We start from the raw sequence: 21,098 nt of genomic DNA, 5'->3' as shown, positions 1-21,098 counted from the left end.
TCTATATCTCCCACTGTGAACCACGTATTGATATGGAATTTTGTTCTCTTGTACACTTCGTTTTACTCAATTATAAACTATAGTTATTTTGTGCACAGGTCTATAAATGTAAAAGATATAAAGGGTTGAAAATTTTTTGGGTCATGACATTCTGTAAAATTATGGCCGTTCTATAGCTCCCACTGTGAACCACGTATTGATATGGAACTTTTTTCTTTCGTACACTTTGTTTTTCTCATTTATCAAGTGTTGTTATTTTGTGCACAGATCTATAATGGTAGAAGATATAAAGGGTTGAAAAATTTTTGGGTCATGAAATTCTGTAAAATTATGGCCGTTCTATATCTCCCACTGTGTAGCACGTATTGATATGGAATTTCTTACTCTTGTAATCTTTGTTTTTCTCAATGATAAACTATAGTTATTTTGGGCACAGATCTAAAAAGGTAGAAGATATAAAGGGTTGAAAATTTTTTGGGTCATGAAATTCTGTAAAATTATGGCCGTTCTATATCTCCCACAATGAAGCACGTATTGATATGGATTTTTTTTCTATTATACACTTTGTTTTTCTCAATTATAAAGTAAAGTTATTTTGTGCACAGATCTATAAATGTAGAAGATATAAAGGGTTGAAAATTTTTTAGGTCATGAAATTCTGTAAAATTATAGTCGTTCTATAGCTCCCACTGTGAACCACGTATTGATATGGAACTTTTTTCTCTGGTACACTTTGTTTTTCTCAATGATAAACTATAGTTATTTTGGGCACAGATCTAAAAAGGTAGAAGATATAAAGGGTTGAAAATTTTTTGGGTCATGAAATTCTGCAAAATTGTGGCCGTTTTATATCTCCCACTGTGAAGCACGTATTGATAAAGAATTTTGTTCTCGTACACTTTGTTTTTCTCATTTATAAAGTGTTGTTATTTTGTGCACAGATCTAAAATGGTAGAAGATATAAAGGGTTGAAAACTTTTTGGGTCATGAAATTCTGTAAAATTATGGCCGTTCTATATCTCCCACTGTGAAGCACGTATTGATATGGAATTTCTTACTCTTGTAATCTTTGTTTTTCTCAATTATAAACTATAGTTATTTTGTGCACAGATCTATAAATGTAGAAGATATAAAGGGTTGAAAATTTTTTGGGTCATGAAATTCTGTAAAATTATGGCCGTTCTATAGCTCCCACTGTCAACCACGTATTGGTATGGAACTTTTTTCTCTTGTAAACTTTGTTTTTCTCAATTATAAACTATAGTTAATTTGTGCACAGATCTATAAATGTAGAAGATATAAAGGGATGAAAATTTTTTGGGTCATGAAATTCTGTAAAATTATTGCCGTTCTATAGCTCCCACTGTGAACCACGTATTGATATGGAATTTTTTCTCTTGTACACTTTGTTTTTCTGAATTATAAACTATAGTTATTTTGTGCACAGATCTATAAATGTAGAGGATATAAAGGGTTGAAAATTTTATGGGTCGCGAAATGCTGTAAAATTATGGCCGTTCTATAGCTCCCACTGTGAACCACGTATTGATATGGAATTTTGTTCTCTTGCAGACTTTGTTTTTCTCAATTATAAACTATAGTTATTTTGTGCACAGATCTATTAATGTAGAATATATTAAGGGTTGAATATTTTTTGGGTCATGAAATTCTGTAAAATTGTGGTTGTTCTATATCTCCCACTGTGAAGCACGTATTGATAAAGAATTTTGTTCTCTTGTACACTTTGTTTTTCTCATTTATAAAGTGTAGTTATTTTGTGCAAAGATCTAAAAAGGTAGAAGATATAAAGTGTTGAAAACTTTTTTGGTCATGAAATTCTGTAAAATTATGGCCATTCTATAGCTCCCACTGTGAACCACGTATTGATATGGAACTTTTTTCTCTTGTACACCTTGTTTTTCTCAATGATAAACTATGGTTATTTTGTGCACAGATCTAAAAAGATAGAAGATATAAAGGGTTGAAAATTTTTTGGGTTTGAAATTCTGTAAAATTATGCCCGTTCTATATCTCCCACTGTGAACCACGTATTGATATGGAACTTTTTTCTCTTGTACACTTTGTTTTTCTCAATGATAAACTATAGTTATTTTGTGCACTGATCTAAAAAGGTAGAAGATATAGAACTGCCACAATTTTACAGAATTTCATGACCCAAAAAATTTTCAATCCTTTATATCTTCTACATTTATAGATCTGTGCACAAAATAACGATAAAGGGTTGAAAAATTTTTGGGTCATGAAATTCTGTAAAATTATGGCCGTTCTATATCTCCCATTGTGAAGCACGTATTGATATGGATTTTTTTTCTCTACACTTTATTTTTCTCAATTATAAACTAAAGTTATTTTGTGCACAGATCTATAAATGTAGAAGATATAAAGGGTTGAAAATTTTTTGGGTCACGAAATCCTGTAAAATTATGGCCGTTCTATATCTCCCATTGTGAACCACATATTGGTATGGAATTTTTTTCTCTTGTACACTTTGTTTTACTCAATTATAAACTATCGTTATTTTGTGCACAGATCTATAAATGTAGAAGATATAAAGGGTTGAAAATTTTTTGGGTCATGAAATTCTGTAAAATTGTGGCAGTTCTATATCTCCCACTGTGAAGCACGTATTGACTCCTTAAGAAAAACTTACAGTTTAAAATGTTAAGTATAAGGGTTGATTAAACGCCAAAGTGCACACAAATCAGCAGGTAACCAACATTTCATTCATACTTCATTAATATTTAAGTAATTTTACTGCAATAACTTTTTATTAAATTTTTTAGAATTTATTAGATGTCGCTGACCCTTATGCTGGCCATTTTGTCTATAAAATATATGTTTAAGTAGCACTGTAGATTGACTGCAACATCTAGTTATTTATAATAATCAAACTGTTAATTACAGGTAAGACGAATTCAAGACTGAAATATTGTTTTAAATCCTCCGTGATTGAAATTTAAAAAGTGGCCGACTCTAACTTTGTTTTTTTCTACTTTAACATGCATGTATATGTGACTACTCAGAATAATTCATCACTCATTTTATCATAATTATAATAAAAAAATATTATGAATGAAATGGCCAGCATAAGGGTCTGCGACATCTAATGAATTCTAAAAAATTTAATAAAAAGTTAATGCAGTAAAATTACGTAAATATTAATGAAGTATGAATGAAATGTTGGTTACCTGCTGATTTGAGTGCATTTTGGAGTTTAATCAACCCTTATACTTAACATTTTAAACTGTAAGTTTTTGTTAAGGAGATTTTTGTACCTTTTGGATAGATTTATTTATAGTTTTATAGAGGGTTGCAAACAATAACATATTTACACAGCATAAACATTTATGAATATATCCTCCCTCTCCTGGCTCTGCGTATAGTTAGCCTTTAGATCCTGAAACATAAGTAACTCCGACGGACCCCTCATCCTTTGTCACCTGGGCTTGGGACCGGCTTGGCGGACTTAGTCCGTCAGTTAGTTTAGTCACATATAAAAATAAAACTACAACGCATATATAATATAATAAAGTAAGAGCAGACCATCGCTTTACTGTTATGCAGGGGAGCCCTAACCCTTTCATCCTCCCAAATTTTATTAATTCGAGCTAAGATTTACAGAGTTATCAGTAATAATAATATTGGAGGGGGCCTTACATACATTGGGCGAACTCCCCTCCCAAATATGCACAGCGTCGAGACCTCTAAAATGCAAATCTACATAAAATTTTGAATAATATGACACTTCATTCATGAAAATCGGTTTACGCGTTGATAATTTGAAACGATTGCTATACTTCCCCTTAACAAGTGTAAGAGCAGACCGTCGCTTTATTGTTACAAAGGGGAGCCTTAACCCTACCATCCTACCAAACTTTATCAAAATCAGGCCAAGATTTACAGAGTAATTAGTAATTATAATTTTGGAAGGGGCCTTACATAAAGGGGGCTAACTCCCCTCTCATTCGATGCACAGCGTCGAGACCCCCAAAAGGCACATCTACATAAAATTCCGAATTGAATGACACCTCATTCATGAAAATCGGTTCGCGCGTTTAGGCGGTACGCAGTTTACAAAAAAGGTAACAACAACAACAACAAGAACAACAACAATTTTTGAAAATGTTGTTTTTCGCAATTTTCACATTGCTTTTCTCGAAAACTAATAAATCTATGTTATTACGAAAAAAATTACAGTTATAAAGGAGGATTTGCACTATATTTTAAAAAAAATTTGGGAATTTTATGTTTTATAGAAAAAGAGAAAAAAAATGCCAAAGTTGGGTATTTTTCAGCATTACGCTTTTTCGTGCAGTTTTTGACGATTTGATAATTGTTGTTGAATAATCTACTTGTTATTAACTGTGTGTTATTTGTGCTCACAAATATTTCGGTAAGACGAATTCAAGACAGTAGCCTACTCTAACTTTGTCTTTTTCTACTTTAACATGCGAACCGATTTTCATGAATGAGGTGTCATTCGATTCAATATTTTATGTAGATGTGCCTTTTGGGGGTCTCGATACTGTACATCGAATGGGAGAGGAGTTAGCCCCCTTTATGTAAGGCCCCCTCCAAAATTATTATTACTAATTACTCTGTAAATCTTGGCCCGATTTTGATAAAATTTGGTAGGATGATAGGGTTAGGGCTCCCCTACGTAACATTAAAGCGGCGATCAGCTCTTACACTTGTTAAGGGGAAGTATAGGAATCGTTTCAAATTATCGACACGTGAACCGATTTTCATGAATGAAGTGTCATTCGAATCGAAATTTTGTACAGATTTGCACTTTAAAAGTCTCGACACCTAAAATAAAAACCACACCTCCCCATTTGAAAAAATGAAGTTGGTGCCTGTATCTCGCTTCTGGAATCACCGAAAAAAATTTACAAATTAAATTTGTATAAAACTAAGGGAACTCGTATTTTTTAGTTTTTTTCTAGCTATCTTAGTTTCCGAGAAAAAGTCGTTATCCATATAGCTTGGGACACCCTGTATATGAGATATGCCCATTTCAAAGAGCAGCCATTGAAATCTAAAAGCAGAAGGCATGGCTGGATGTGGACGTAGTCGCCATGATTTTTTTTAGCTTCTGATTGGCCAATGCAACCGCCCATATTTTACAACTCTTTCCCTGCATTCTCTCGTAGGTATATGATTAGTTATCACATTAAACAATATAAGTTTCGCATAAAAAGCATTTAAATGTAATTTTTATTAATTTATTTTATTTATGTTTAAGATTTATAGATAATAAGAAGATTTATATATTTTAAGGAAAAAGAAATTTACTTTAATGTGGATTAGAAGTCCACCAAGTTTTGATGTTAATATAGTGGACATGTTTTACTGAAAACTGATTTCCTAAACATTATTGACTAAACGTGAGTTTAAGAGGTATTGTTCATTGGCACTTCATGTATTTATTTATTGTACATACTTATAATAATGATTATTTATCTTATCTATCTCTCTGTTTAAAAGGTGAATGGTTGTTCTGTACTGTCATACCCGAGCAGTAAGCAATTCGGATAGTATCTTTGTGGGAAAATACCACAAATTTTGCAATAAAACGATCTTCCAGAGATCATGAACCTGTTTTCACATCTAAAGGTGAAGAGACCAACGGGATAGCCTCTTTTTCCCAAACTCTACAAAAGCAAAGGTATGGTATGGTCCTCGTAATGAAGATATATCTTGTAAAACCATAATACTCAGCAAGGAATTTAACCAGGAATCTGTAAATCGCCTATGAAGACTTAGCAATTTCTTAATACTTAAAACAAAATTTTGTATCTGCCCACTCAACTCGGCGCTACGAACGACAAAGAATGAAAGAATTATGGCGTAGTTAGTCCGGTGGAATGTTAATTGCAGAAATTACAATAGATCGTAATACTCGCTCAAACTAGGAAGATAGAAATAAAGAAATAATAATGTTTTATAACATATCTTGATCGAAATTTGATTTACTCTTATGTTTCAAAGTCTCGGGTATTAAGTAGCGGCAGGCGGCACTTGTGCACAGCTGCTTTAATGGCACTTCAGCGGCTGAACTCCTCATTTTTCTTTTTCTTTCTTCCTCTTGTCATACAAGAGGAAGTATTGCAATCCTGTCATATTTTCGGTTTTGAGTTTTAAAAAAGTATTTACTTTAAAAATAAACAAAAATCGCTGCACCGTTTTTGTACACCTATTAATTTTAATAACTGAGGTTTCATGAAATAATGGAAGAAAAAGAGGGTTGTGAATGCTTCATATCAGACTTTAAAAATCTAAAAAAATTTCTTCATCTTAGAATTTTTACTTAAATTAATATTAACCACTCCCAATAAGCAACTTTTAATGTTTTAAGCCTCCATTGAATTTTAGCTTCATAGACATCCTGAAAAAATATTGGAGCCACCTCAAACTTCACCCAAAAGTACAAAAAGGTATTCCAACTCAGCTTCTTCAGATGTTGCTCAAAATGTACAAAGCCTCATCAAGATATTTATTAGCAGAAGTAACCTCTTTTGCTTGTTTAATGCATCCTCAGGATCACCTCAAGGTCCAGTCCTAGGTGTCCTGAACTAATGTTCACCCTGTTTTTGATCGTGGGAGGCTTCTTCAGGATAATGCTCTCTTAACTTCCTTCTTATTTCACAGCTCTTTCCAAAGAAGAATTCCTATGGGATCGCTTGTCCCACAAAAGTGGTTTGTTACATTAAGAAGGTTGTAACGCTTTCTCTTGTACCATCCACCCAACATGCTGGGGCACTGCGGCACTAATTTTAAATTTTGAATCTTTAAATAATTAATTGTCTTCAATGATAAATTAAAACTGGGTGACGAAGAAAAACACATTAAAATTTGCATGCTTTTATTTATGAATTATTATAAACCTCCAATCTTAAGGCATAAGTACTAAAAATTCTTTTGTTGAGAAACTAGCCTTCACTTGTTTAATGAAGCATAAACTAGACTAACCTTATTAATTCTTTTTTTTTCAGGTTTTACTTTCATACAATTATATTCAATAAAAATGTACAAAATAATACAATTTGGAATTTTAGGCATTCCAGATTAATGATTTGCTTTTTTTCTTACGGTTATTTTCTTAGTTTCTATTAATGAAAACCTACTATATATTACAAAAATTCATTACATCAAAGCATAGTTTTTTTTAAAAGCGTCTGTAAACCACAGCACCAAATGAGAAATGATCCAAGAAGTCCCAAAGGCCTTATTTAACATCCTACCTCTATATGAGGAAAACTGGACTTGGATCTAGAAGCAAGGCTTACAAATCAGTCTCCCTTGAAAAAACTGACATTATTCTGAATAATGTACGAGATCTACTCGACCTAATTCCAAACTGGAATGGAGTCATTGAAAGCAAAAGAGACAAAGCCGTTTTTCCATTTTTGTCTTGCATACAAAATGCATCAGCAAAATTACTGGCTTCTATACAGCTCGGATATGATCGATTTAAATCGAAGTTTGAATATAAATGGTTGCAAGGCATACGTAAAATGAGAAAATGGTCCACGTTGAACTAAAATATTTAAAAACAATTTCTCTTTAAAATTGACTTTGCACAGATCTTTTTAAATGAGGATTATTTAAAACTTAGTACAACTAAAGAACATAATACAGGAACCATTTGAAACGGATAATATTAATCAAAAACATTTTTATAATTTTCGATCAACTTATTCATTTTCAGTACTGTTGGTCCTGATTGGGTAATTAGATTTATTAAGTGATATCTCTTCTACAGTACTTGAATGTTTCTGCTCATTAAGAACGTCTGTAATGTTTGCACTGTAATTTGTTGGGCATACAAAACGCCCAATATCGAAATTTACAGGAGTACCTAAAGGTACATCTCTATGCGTGCTAGTAAATTTAAATTTTCTTCTAACATTTGTTATTTCTGTTTCCTTTGATTTTTCTTGCATTTCACTAAACCATGGTGGTGTTGATTTTAATTTAGGTTTTAAGAAAATATCTTGTAGATTACTATTAATACTAGATTGAAGTGACAAACTGCGTTCTGTATTTGTTTTCGTCGCCTCTTTTGTATCAGTCAAGTGCCTATCGGTACTTAAAGTTGGATTCTGTAGTAAAGTTTTACTAATATTTTCTGCATTTTTCCACTTATCATTAATACTTATTCTAGGTGGTAAAGCCATTAACTTTTTACAGCCACTGTCATAACTTTTTATAGCATTAGAAATATCCGTGGTGCTGGAAGATTCTTTTCCCATGGCACTTTGAGAAATTGTTATAAAATTTTCATTTTCAAATAGATTATACGATAGAAAATTCTTTTTATTACCTACATTTCTATCATATTTTATTACTGTATTTTTTATTGAAGAACTATTCTCAGATATATTAGTTGGTTTATTATTAAAATTGTTACTGCTTAATTCGTTACCAAATCTCTCCTTTTTTTTCATAATTGTTATTAATACTTCAGGCCATTTAATGTCTTTATTTTCATCTTTTATTACAGTTCCTTGATTTTTATCCATACTGAAAGGAAATGGTGTTTCACATTCTTTATTATTAAGTAATGTTATTGCTCTATTCTCGCCAAATACTGGTGGTATTACAATTCTATGTTTAACACCACCATTTAGGTTGCCTGATTGTGACTGTGTAGTATTATTGGTTGAAGATGAATTTGATGGTAAATTTGATAGACTTTTTATTGATTCATTAAGTGATCTTTGATGTATTAAGCTAGTTTTTTCAGCATCAGTGAAATTTTTACTAACTGCTATTTGATTCTCTAGTATGGCTTCCAAAGAACTAATATTCGTTTTGCTATCAGTTTCATTTAATTCTGAACTATTAATATTTTCGACCAGTTTTTTTACAATAACTTGCGAGTTAGTTGTGGGAAAGAAATTATTTTCTTGTGTTTGTAATAAATTGATTGGTTTCCCTAATGGTGTTAAAGTCATTTTATATCTAACAGGTTTTTCAATATTCATGTCATTGGTATAATTAATATCATTGAATGAATTACTATTTTCTATTAAATTTTCATTATTTTGTATGGTAATTTGTGATCTTATAGAATGTTTCATATTATCATTTGAACTATTTCTTGAACTATTAATTAATGAATCTTTCCTAAATGGTCTTAATATATTTTGATTGATATTTCTTTTATCTGATTCAATAATCTGCAGTATTGGATCCATTCTGTTTTTATCTTCTGCTTTATTTATGAAATTGATACCATTGTGTGGTGTGAAGTTTTCTACATATGTTCTTAAATTTTCTTTAGCTGGTTCTAAACACTGTATTTGCAGTTTTGGTGCTACCTTCTTCTGAAGCCATGGATGGGCCAAACATTGGCTGGCTGTCATCCGATATCTGGAAAAACATTTTTTTTTTATAAGTTGGTTTGGTTGGAAAGATAATAAAATATGTGCTTTGTTTAATTTTTCTAAAGCTTGGTAGGACCTAAAAATTCATTTAACAATGAAAATGGAATGATAAGAGCAATGATGATACAAGAACAGGATAATTAACCAGACCACATTATTCGAAATTATCGAATCTAAAAATCGATGCGACACCAAAAATTTTAATCAGAGGGGTACTAAAGTAAAGTAACTGCCTATTTTTGCAGGCGGGCTGTACGTCCAACTCCAATATGTCGTGGATGGAGGCGATTAGCAAACATACTTTTACTGTAAATTTCTTTTATTAACCATTAAATAAAATCCAAGGCCTAAGACCGGGAACCGAACCCAGTATCACAATACATATTAGCTTCGCAGGTCTCACCTCTAACAGCTCGGCTAACATGGCGCCTCAGAGAGGTAGTCTAGTACCCCGTAAGTAGTTTTCGCTATCAGCCCTCAACTAACTAACAAAGATTTTCTCATTAGACTACATGAACATTGCTCGAGAGCTCTAGGGAACCAAATCCTCAATTATCACACCAAAATGAAGAGCCACACTTCACTTCGCTAAGTATGGGTTTCGGAGAGATTTTTGCTTGTGCCATCCTAATGATCCTGGCAGTTATTTTTCTTACTACCCGTTCAAATCTATCTCATAATCTATCTGTTTAAGCAATTATAGAATCTAATCTAGAGAAGATAATTCATTCACTTAAACCCAGCATTCTAGACTGTCAGGAGATGAATTGACTCTTCTCCAACTTTCAACATAAATAGGCGAGACCATCATTCTAAGCCTAGCTACTTATGGTGATGAAATCTATAATCATAGTTGGCTAGACAAGTCTTGGCCTTTCTCTTCAGGGAATGTTTTCCAGAGCACAATACTATTGATACCCACCTAGTTTATAAGCTCCTCTTGTCCCGAAAAAAGATGTTTTTTCCTTACAGGCGAGTAAATCATGGCGATCTCCATTTAGGAGAGTTAAACCCATTAGTGAAAATGGACTAGCCACCTCTTTAAAGATTTTGGAGTCCCTGTGTGAATCCAAGTGCAACCCTTACATTGACAGCTCCAACATTCTTACAATACGTAAGTATAAGACGGCTACAATAACTGATTTAAGCATCGTACACTTGTTTACATTAACATTTAGGGCTCTTCAACACAATACATTCTATCACAATAAACCAAACATGGATGAAAACTGTTAATCGATTTCTATATTCGACCAAGTTAAATTTTACGGCACTACAAGTGAGTTAATAATACTTTTTGCAAAAAAAAAAATTTGTTACATTATTAAAATACCAAAAAATTAATATCTTATTGAAAACAAATAAATAAATAAGGAGAAAATAGTGCATGCACATATAAATTGCTTGTTGAATATAATTTGTAACACTCCTGCGGAATTAAAACAAATCTTTTAACTGAAGATGTTAAAATCAGTCAAACGAAAAAAAACTTAAAGAAAAATAATTTTTATTTAGAGGAAATACAGTGATTAAATTATCTGTAAAATGATGTTATTTTTTGGAGTAACGTTTTATTTTATCTATGACCGTCATACAATTAGGCCTGAATTAAGATACATATGTAGCAGGTTACAATCGAATGACACTAAAAATACGTCCCTGTTCTTAAGGTTTCCAAGCATAGCTAGAAAACTGTCTTATTAATGAAACAGAGGACTGTAGAATAGAATACTTATTTAATGCCCATCTAGACTAATTAAAATACATATAATTAAAAGTGCACAAGATGTGCTGCATTCTAAAACATCGAATAAATTAAAAATAGATTAGAAAATAAAATTTAACAATTTTGTACAAGGACTTAAGTTTAAAAAAAATAAATAAATAAAAGAAAGAAGTTTAAAATAATAAAATGAACTTATTTTCTAAAATAAAAGAGGAAAATAAAAGGTTATACAGTCTATTCTTAAAGGAACAGAATGTACATATATCGCCAATAGACAGCCGTAGGAAATTCGAAAATTTCTGCTAGCTACAGTAATGAATGGGCCTTAGGTTACTAAGGTAATGCGGGGTGTGAATATAACGAGGCCAGTCCTAGTCAGTCGTACAATGGCAGTAGAAACGAGAAAGAAATTATACCGAAGAAATATTTTTATTTTTACAGTTCAACCAATGGTATGATTTGAAAACATGGAGAAATGTGTTTTTAATTTTTTTTTAATTTAAGGTGCGACAACATCTAAGGTCATTTGGTGCCCGGACTTTTTCCTGTACACTACTGGCTTCTAGACAGTGTTCTCTCGTTGCAGACCAGACCAGTGAGTTGTAAGAAGCTCCTAGGAAAAGAAACCCTAAGGGCCAGCAGCTGGATTGGAATCCGGGATCTACGCGTTTGAATCCATTATACCTTCTAACCATAGAGCTAATCCCTTCCCAGGAGAAATGTGTTGGTCTTTTTAAGATGGAAAATAAAACAAATGCAAGTATTCAGAGAGTTTATTGTTCTGGTGATAGTGGAAAACTAGCAGAAGTCTAGATGAGGAAGAAATATTCGAGTGCAGAGATTAGCAATTTCAGAGATCTGTACAGTATTTGCGTATTATATATTAACTGGTATAAAGTTTGGATAGCGTCAACTCTAAGTCAGAAGTCTGGGAGAGATCTATCAACCTACACAACTCGCTGCTGATGTACGATGTTCGCTTTATTTAAAAAAGTATCATAATTCGATTTAAAAATTATAAGAGAAAATCGAAGGGCACCAGTGGCCAGACACAAACTGACACCTGCGCGTCCAGAGCGCTACTATTTTCTTCCTTTTTCCTTTTTATAAAATCCTTTCCTTTTTATAGAAAAGAGATACAAATAGATTATTATTATTATGATAATAATTTGCTGGTGGTTATAATGAGAACAAAACAATAGATGAACTGGGAGTTTCTAATTAGAGAGTCAAGTTCCCTTCTAATAGTTTGCCTATATATGCATATACAGGAAGTTTAGGCTTACGCAGCCATCTTAAGCCTAAATCAATGATTCAACAATGTTTTAACCCCCCCCCCCCCACCATAGCAACCTTCTAGTATTATTCTGACTGGTTTTACGAGATCTGTTTTTACCTTCTGAGACTGCATTGCAGAAAGAATTAATGTATTGAGTGACAGTTATTTGTATATGTAAAAGTAAATTCCCTTCATCTGCTCAACCAATCTCTGAAGTTGGATTTAAATTCGAAACCAGTGAGAATGAAAGAAAATAACCATGCTAAGTTACACTAAATACCTGTCATGTACCCAATAATCGCAATTCTTCTAAGCCTAGATTCTTCAGAACATTCGTGTGTCCAGTGTCTCCTAACGAAACCTGTCAACTCGCGCAGCCTTTAGTTGCTCAGACAGATGCATGATCTTCTCCGAACATAGTTGGGAAGTTTTATCCTACCTCAGTTCGAAGAGGGTTCCCCTACAGAGTACTCTTGGTTTCCTGTCTTCTTTAAGTCGTTTTCTCAACCTTATTAGATCACCTCAAAGACTACATACTAATTCGTATTAACTGAAAAGTAAAAAGTTGTTCACTGAAAAGCCCTTTCAAAACCAGTGGAGCACACTGGTCACTATATTATGCGAGAACAAGGTACTGATCAAAGTTATAACCTTAAGCTTAATTTTTTTTTTTAATGATTTAAGGCGCGTCAACATCTAAGGTTATTGGCGCCTGGAGCATTTTTCAGTGCACTGCCGGCCTCCAGACAGTGTTCTCTCGTTACAGACAGCACTATCCATCACCGGACAGTGAGCTGTAAGCAGCTCCTAGGAAGAGGAAATCTAAGGGTCAGCAGCTGAATTCGAACTCGGGACCTCCGCGTGGGAGTCCAGTACGCTAACCGCATAGCTAATCCCTTCCCCCCTTTAGCTTAATAAAATTCATTTTACCGGTCTCTAATCTCAATTCAGGATAGGATTTTTCTCTCATTATGCAGGTGCTTTTTACCGAAAGGAAGTAGTTTAAACAATTATATTATTTTACTCCTTATCAAAAAGTTTAAAAAGTCAAGCATAAGGGTTGATTCATTCAAACATTGAATCTGAACAGAGAAATTATTATTAAATTAAACATTAATGATCAGGTGCTTCTGACCACTTAATAAATAAGTAAAATCTTAAAAAAATCACTTCAATAGCAAAAAAACATACTTATGTACTCATGATGTTATACGAGTATATGACGATCAACCCTTACACAACTGTCCTACCGGACAGTTTTAATATACGAGGGTCGTTTGAAAAGTAAAATATTATGTACCCGTTCATTCGAGATGCCCACAGCACTAGCAATCTCACGCACCTTCACTCTTCTGTCATCCATCACCATATCATGGATTTTATCAATGATTTCTGGAGTAGTAACCTCAACAGGGCGTCCAGAACGTTCAGCGTCACTTGTGCCCATATGGCCACTCCGAAAATTTTTAAACCACTTATAAACTGTTCTAATCGAAGGTGCAGAGTCACCATAATGTTTATCAAGCTTCTCTTTAGTCTCCTCAGGCGTTTTGCCTTTCATAAAGTAGTGTTTAATCAACACACGAAATTCTTTTTCGTCCATTTTTTGAAAATCACTCGATTTCCTCGATTCAAACGAATGCCAAACACAAAGAAATAGACCGATCTGGCTGAAACTTGGTGTGTGTTCTTCCAAGAGATGCTACTAACTAAACATAACCTCGATACGCGCCAGTGGTGCTATCTCTCGGACTTTGCACGGACTTTTCAAACGACCCTCGTATGTATAATGTTTTAGTGAGGTTTGCTTTGCTGTGTTTGTGTGTTAGGTGCGGAATAACTTGAAACAGCTTGTTCGAGTTATTGTCAATTTGGCCGTTCGTAATGTAAAAGAATGGCCCTCACCTGGAGCTAGTACTGTACCTTAAGTTATATGGTGAAAGGCAATATAAAGATGACATGGAAAAGAAGAGATTTTGAAAGCTGCATATTACTTATCATGACTTATGGCAATCAAACATGGCCCCTTACAAAAGCCTAGGAAGCCAATATTAATGTGTGTCAGAGAGGGTTAAGCTGAGCATGATGAGCATTAAAAGAACACACTGGATAGCAACAAGAGATCAGGGTTTTCCAGAATGCAGTTAAAACGGCAATTGTCAGGATGTGTGGTAAGAAGCAATGATGCAGTTACCGTGTGGTTCCCGTAGGCAAACAAATGGAACAGATGTAGGCAGTTCAAGAGATGAATGTAGGTGGATTGTAGAGAAAAGGAGACAGACATCAAAGCAATGCCCAGCCCAGAAAGGCTGAGCACCACGGGAACCTATCTCCGCAAGGAAGACCAACTTAGTGAAGTCTGGAACTGAAGTGTCGTAGATCAGATCCAGTAAATATTTGTATAATTTTGAATAATAAGGGTTTATTCATTTATTTTTATTATTTTTTGTAGAAGTACGTATTATTTTTCAATGATAATTTGTTTGTTCAGTTGTTGTACCCATAAACTGTGAATATTGAGAGCTAATAAATAAATTATGTTTTTGTGAATGGTTTGTGTTTGCACATTTTGTTTATCTTAGAAATATACAAACACAAACCTATACATATAAATATGAACGACCAAATTACCTATAACTCGGACATGCTGTTTAAGACATTCCATGCCAAACATACAAAAACACACAAAAAAACATGAATTTACGAGCATGTAGCTGTTTTTTTAATTTTTTTTTTTTTTTAGGCTTTCACTAATTTATAAAGTGATAAGAACCGCATGTTCACCAATATTTAATTTAACAAGAATCATTTCCCAGTACAAATTCAGTATATCCTGCTTAAATTCGCCGCCCTTTCGTATAAAAAAGGTTTCATTAAATGTAATTAGCTATTTTTACAAAAATGTTTTTCTGTTCATTAATATGTATTTTACATAACACTATCCATGTAACATCCAACATTCAGTCGGCAAGTGTAGTGTGAGACGGAAACATATTTGAGGAAGTGAGATTCTCTGCACCAAACTGATAAATCAACCTCTGATGATGAATAAAAGTTTGAAACTGGTCAGGAATATTAAATAGATGCGTGCTACGACAAATTAAATCGCCGATATTATCCAGCACTACTGATCTAATACGTTTTCGTAGATGTACATATTTGTGTATATTGATTTTTAACATTCTACTAAATTTAAAATATTCAATTTTTATTTTGTTTAGTTATGTTTATTACTTAACAAAGTAAATTTGGTTCATAAGACATATTTTTGATACTGCAAGGCAAAAGGTTCTTTTATAGCAAAATAAACTCATACCACAATGTATTCTTTCGACAAGAAAATCAAAGAAAGAAAGAATCAAATAAATACGAGAATAATGAAATTTCCCTTAGTGATATTAAAACTGATCTCTAAAATTGCAAAAAAATCAGTTCCAATGATTTTATTTTTATTCGAATCAAATTTTTTCTTTTTAATACCAAACAAATGCTTGAAAATATTTATCTTGGCCTATACACATATTCTGTTTTATCCTGAAATATTATTAATTATTATTGGGAATATTATAAATGTTTAATAGCCAAAATAACTAAGCAAGCAAATCGTTTTAAGCCAAAGAGTTAAACTGGGACACAGCAAAACACAAAGAAAGTAATGAATTAAGAACACATAAGTTTGAAATACTTACCAAAAGATAATTTAAAAGAACGCTCTAAGAATACTCTTATTTATTTTCTCCTTTCATACGTAGTAGTGTACATAATTCACTTACTGCATCATTACCCGGTTCATCAAGCCCCCAATTATAATCAAGATGTATAATAAAAAATTATTTGAAATTGAATAATCATTTTGACCTAATCGTTATGTATTGCAGCAACTTAATATATTCATACATAAACCTTACATTTTTTAGGTCTAGTGTCAGTTATTTTAGGTAAGTAATTTTGCCTGTTAGATAGGTTTTTCATACTGTATTGGTAAATGGCTACGTGATAACTAGTCAAAGTGAATATTATTTGCCTAAAAGCTTTTTCCAGGGATGAATGTGGTTTTTTATGAAGTTCTTTTACCTATGTACCAAAATATTTTATATGATTTTCATATTTTACGTTATTACATAAGATTTCTTAAGACCTCTTCAGTTCTAGTTTTCTCGAAAAGTTGAGTTGTCAGATTTATGAAGCATAAATGTATTTTTGTATATGCCTAAAATAGTCATGTATGGGATCTTCCAGAGATCTAAGGATCAGTACTTTTTCTTTTTTTGCCAACAGACTCAAATAAATCATACGTGCCATAAATCTGACAAGACTTATAGGCAAATTCTATTTGCCTAAAATAACTATTTGCTTACAACACCTGTTGTAATATACATAGATATAAATATATATACATATCCTATTACAAAATATGGAACATCAAAATGTACTGAGTCATACGGAGTCTTCGAGGATATTCGCAAGTAGTTTTACATTTATTATGTTTACGTTCACAGAGGAATGTTCATTAGGATAGCTATAATTAATTAGTTTCAAGCAGCACCAATAAGCACGAAAATTTGATAAATAAGCAAAAAATGTATTTTTATAAAAACTAAAAAAACGTCTAGGAAATAGGTGATAACTATATAAATGACAAGTGTATCTGGAAGCGTACTTTGTCAATCAATCCTACGGACAGTTTTACCACTCCAATAAGGTGAGAATGGTAAAAAAAGTGTTGTGATCACCATTTACTTACTCTTATAAGGATATATTGTTTGAAATCCGAATTTTCACTAATTACTATATGAACTTCTATCACTTTGATTCAAAAAACATTTCCAAGAAATATTGAATGGAAAAATTCGTTCAGGAAAATAATTTTTGTTTAGGTTTCTTATTTGCCGTGAGAATAAAATGTACTTGTATAATATTAATAGTATCTCTTCAATATTAATTTAGTTGATCAATAGTATTTGAGGAAGTTTTATTGATGAAAGAATCAAGGAAAAATTCCGAGCCTTAAGGAAATTTAAAAAGTAGATTGTGAGTCAAGTAATTGGAAGCTCAAGCTGAAGAGGATGTATCAAATAATTGGTAGAAAGTTACTAGTACTACGAGTATTTTATAATCAATCGTACTTTATAATCAATTCTCTTATTGAACTTCACTACATAGTTTGAAGGCTAGATATCGCGACCTTTATTATAAAACAAAGTTTTTTTGTGCTACAAGAAGTTAATTTTTAAAAGATAATAAATAAGCCAAGGGCAAAGGCTTTCTCGGAGCTTGTAATGCCAGTAAGTTTTAATGCTTGTAAATAATCTATTATGGTTTATTTTCTGATATATTTGAATTATCATCTACAGTAAATAAATAAAATATTGAAATTTATAAGAAAATGACATATCTAAGGAAAATTCAATTTTATAAACATTATTTTCTAATATTGTATTATTTTAATAGATTTCAAAATATATCTAAAGTGATTGTTGTAAACCATCTTTAAGCTAGTTATTGGATCTTCTTGCTGACGCTATTCTAGGGTTCAACCAAAAAAAGACCGCTCTAGTTTCTACTTTAGTGAAGTCCGGTAATTAGCTGGACCTAAGAAATATTCTATAAGGCGGAAGTAAAAGACTCCTTTCAGTTTTTAAAGTTTTTAAGTTTTAAAGTTTTTTTTAAGAAAAAAGATGTTTCTGCCAGAACGTTCCATTACATTTGCACTAAAAAGTTACCCAAATACCCATTTTTTTTTCCTCTACTATAAATATTTGTATGTATAAATACAGAATACAGAATAAATTTGTTCGCGATGGACCGGAAATGTTTACGCTAGTTCACTTTAGAATGTATTCACAATTGTACAGACTTTTTAAAAATAAGAAATAAACCATTAAGGAAACTACCATTATGTAAATTAGCAATAATATTTAAAATCAATAGTATTGTTCTCTTTTCAAGGCATAACGTTTTAGAATAGGGTCCTGTGTTTGTAATAAATAAATAGAAAAAAATTATCTATCTACTGACTAAAGACTTACGCTTGGCTCTTCGTCAACAGTTTAGCGATGAAATCTTTTGCCTCAGCAGAAATATCATCGAACGCCTCATCATCGAAGTCATACAATGCTAATGTAACATTTGACATAGTCTGGATGTCTGTTTCTCCCATGAACGGTGAAAGACCAGATAATCTGTAAAAATAAAAACAGAAATAGTGATAACAGAAATTAGTATGCGTACCAGTTTTAAAATATTACTTCCATTGTTTGCTAGGCTTAGCATACTTGTCGTTTTGGCCGGGACTCACCGTTTTGAAGGCTCCTAGCGACCCAGCAAAGTGTATCATTTTGGTTATTTAATATAAATCGAAATGTATCAAATATATTGGCTGGACGATTTACGCACAATTTGATTAAAAAATCATTTATAAAATAAATTTTCAGCGTGCTAGGTAAGTGTGCACCCGTGGAAAGGATATTTTCGATATCCTGAAAAGGAGGTAGATCGGTTGAATCTACAATTAAGGCTTTATTAGGCTGCAAATTCAATTGAGATCTGTCTTGAACTAAATTCTTCGACGCAGTTAAAATGAAAAATTATATGAATCAACAACTTTTTCATAACATGTCACGTCATGTATCTTCTTTATTTAAAAAAAAAAAAGTAGGAAAATACTATTAATTAAGTACAGTTTTACCAATCAGGTTAAGTTATGTTCACTGCATAATAGAAACGAGAAAGAAGATATTTTCCATTTTATATCCATATGCACTATTTTAAAAGAATTTCGGTTGAAATATATATATGTAAAAAAAAAGCATATGGACTTACTGTGAATTTAAGGACTTATTAAATAGTAAGGATTCGGACAGTCTGGGAAGTTTGCTAAGACAGCATGGAAGTACGGTATTCTCTGGTGCAGGAATTTAATTATTGAGTAATAGATTATTATTTTCTTTTTTGTTTCTTTGTTTTGTTTTTTTGAAAAAAGTTGTGTACATAAAGTATAATATTGGAAGGAGACTACTACCTCCGACGGATCAGTGAGGTATGTCTAAAATAAAGAATGTATTTTGTTTTTCATTTGTTTTGTAAGAGTATTCGAATAAAGACGAAGTATTATTATTATACTATTGATGCTAATTTTTTTATGTTTGCTTTATCACTTCAATTTATCACTGGCTGTTTGTTAAGTTTGGAAGAACAGTATATTTGGCAGCTCAGGTTTTAGACATAGTCTATCTGTTATCTTTCCGAGTCGCGATGGTGTTGTCCTGCTTCTGTAAATACTAGCTTTTCTATAAATGTGTATTGTTCTGTCCATAAACTTTTATTGTGAGTACTTTCAGCTATCTGCGTAAGTCCACAAGTATCTAAGTATACATGTATAAAAGAGTCTAGAGCAATGAGGTTGCGACGTGTCTGTCTGTCTCTCCTAATTGTCCCAGTTTGAGAAAGAAAATATGGTAAATACTAATTGCAAGCCCTACTAAAATCTAGAACAATTTATTAAAAAGAAGTGCACAATTTGCTTTTAATCCACTATCGCACGTCTGGCCAAAAATTGGAAAGGTGGATTTCATGTTGGTTCCTCCTATGAGATCCCTTACGATTTGGAAGGGCGTCGCACCCAAGACTTCCACTTTGTGCGGGGTGATTATTATTCTCTCACTCTGCTGCCAGCGTAATAGTGTATTAAGAAATACTACTTGAAAGATAAGGGAAGCATTTGTGTATTTTCCAAAATTCAACTAATGTTCTCTTATTATGGATACAGTTTCTTTTACAAATTATTTGTTGGCAAATTATATCGAAGTTAATGTCCTATAATTAATTAGGAGGATAGAATATTGCAGACCAGTATAAATAAAGACGCGTCAACATTTGAAGTCATTAGTAACCGGAGATCTTCAGTGCACCTCCGCATAGTGTTCTCTTGTTGAATATAACAACCATAACCAGGCAGAGGGCTGTTACATGCTTCTTAAGATGCCAGCAGTTGTACTCGAAACCGGTATCGGCGTGAGAGCCCAGTGCTCTCACTAAGCTAATCATTTCTTTTTTAATTTAGTCATTTAAATAGTTCTTAAAGGTCCTAAACAAAAGCTACAAACTCTCATAACATGACATCAAAACGCAACCATTGAAAGAGCAAGCAACTACTTACAGGACGTAGCAGATGACGCCCACAGACCACATGTCAGTGGCAAATGAGATCTGATCAAAGTTGACAACCTCGGGCGCAACAAATTCTGGCGTGCCAAAGAGTACTTGTAATTTTTTATCTGGTTCATATTTACGGGCTAGTCCAAAATCAATTATCTTGATACGGTTTCCAGTTTTAGTTAAGCATAAAATATTTTCTGGCTGGAAAAAAATGATTAGTATTAGGGTGTAACAAAATATTTTTTCCCATTTTAATTTTGTTCTAGTTACAAACTAGTTTATCAAAAGTTAATTATTAGGTACACCATTTAAGATTTTTTTTTTATTGGTTTATAAAAGAATCAATGCGATTTAAAAAATGGTTCAGTTGAATCCAGAAATTTAGGAGATTTTGCGTCACAATTATGTAACGGCGCTTCTTCACTTCGAGTCCCGCTTGTAGCTACTTTTTATTTGTTGGAAGAAGAAGAGTAAAATAAGAGTTCCTGCCCACAAAACAAAACCTAATTTGGTACTACCCAGT

The 21,098-nt window shown here is 32.5% G+C and overlaps 1 protein-coding gene and 1 long non-coding RNA gene across 10 annotated transcripts in view; one reads left to right on the top strand and one right to left on the bottom strand.

Moving 5' to 3' along the window:
- Window positions 1-5,272: 5,272 nt before the first annotated feature.
- On the top strand, window positions 5,273-12,330 carry LOC141457502 (uncharacterized). The gene is made up of 3 exons (XR_012460395.1): window positions 5,273-5,421; window positions 5,509-5,689; window positions 11,644-12,330. It is a non-coding gene; the product is annotated as an uncharacterized lncRNA (long non-coding RNA).
- Window positions 6,870-21,098, bottom strand: part of LOC141457500 (uncharacterized) — a 48,780-nt gene continuing 34,551 nt past the window's right edge. For 8 of the 9 annotated variants that reach the window (XM_074134583.1, XM_074134586.1, XM_074134585.1 and 5 more), the window contains 3 exons: window positions 20,577-20,776; window positions 18,448-18,600; window positions 6,870-9,399 (listed from right to left, as the gene is read on the bottom strand). In XM_074134583.1, the coding sequence (XP_073990684.1) occupies window positions 7,719-9,399; window positions 18,448-18,600; window positions 20,577-20,776 (2,034 nt within the window). In that variant the 3' untranslated portion in view covers window positions 6,870-7,718. The remainder of the gene's footprint in view (window positions 9,400-18,447; window positions 18,601-20,576; window positions 20,777-21,098) is intronic. The other variant, XM_074134590.1, reaches the window with a different exon arrangement.

The sequence above is a fragment of the Rhodnius prolixus genome, unplaced genomic scaffold (genome assembly GCF_049639745.1).
Source record: "Rhodnius prolixus isolate KJV_2025 unplaced genomic scaffold, Rpr scaffold_16, whole genome shotgun sequence".
Lineage (NCBI taxonomy): Eukaryota > Metazoa > Arthropoda > Insecta > Hemiptera > Reduviidae > Rhodnius > Rhodnius prolixus.
The sequence above is the reverse complement of the archived record's forward strand: the minus strand, read 5'-3'. Positions and strand labels throughout refer to the sequence as shown.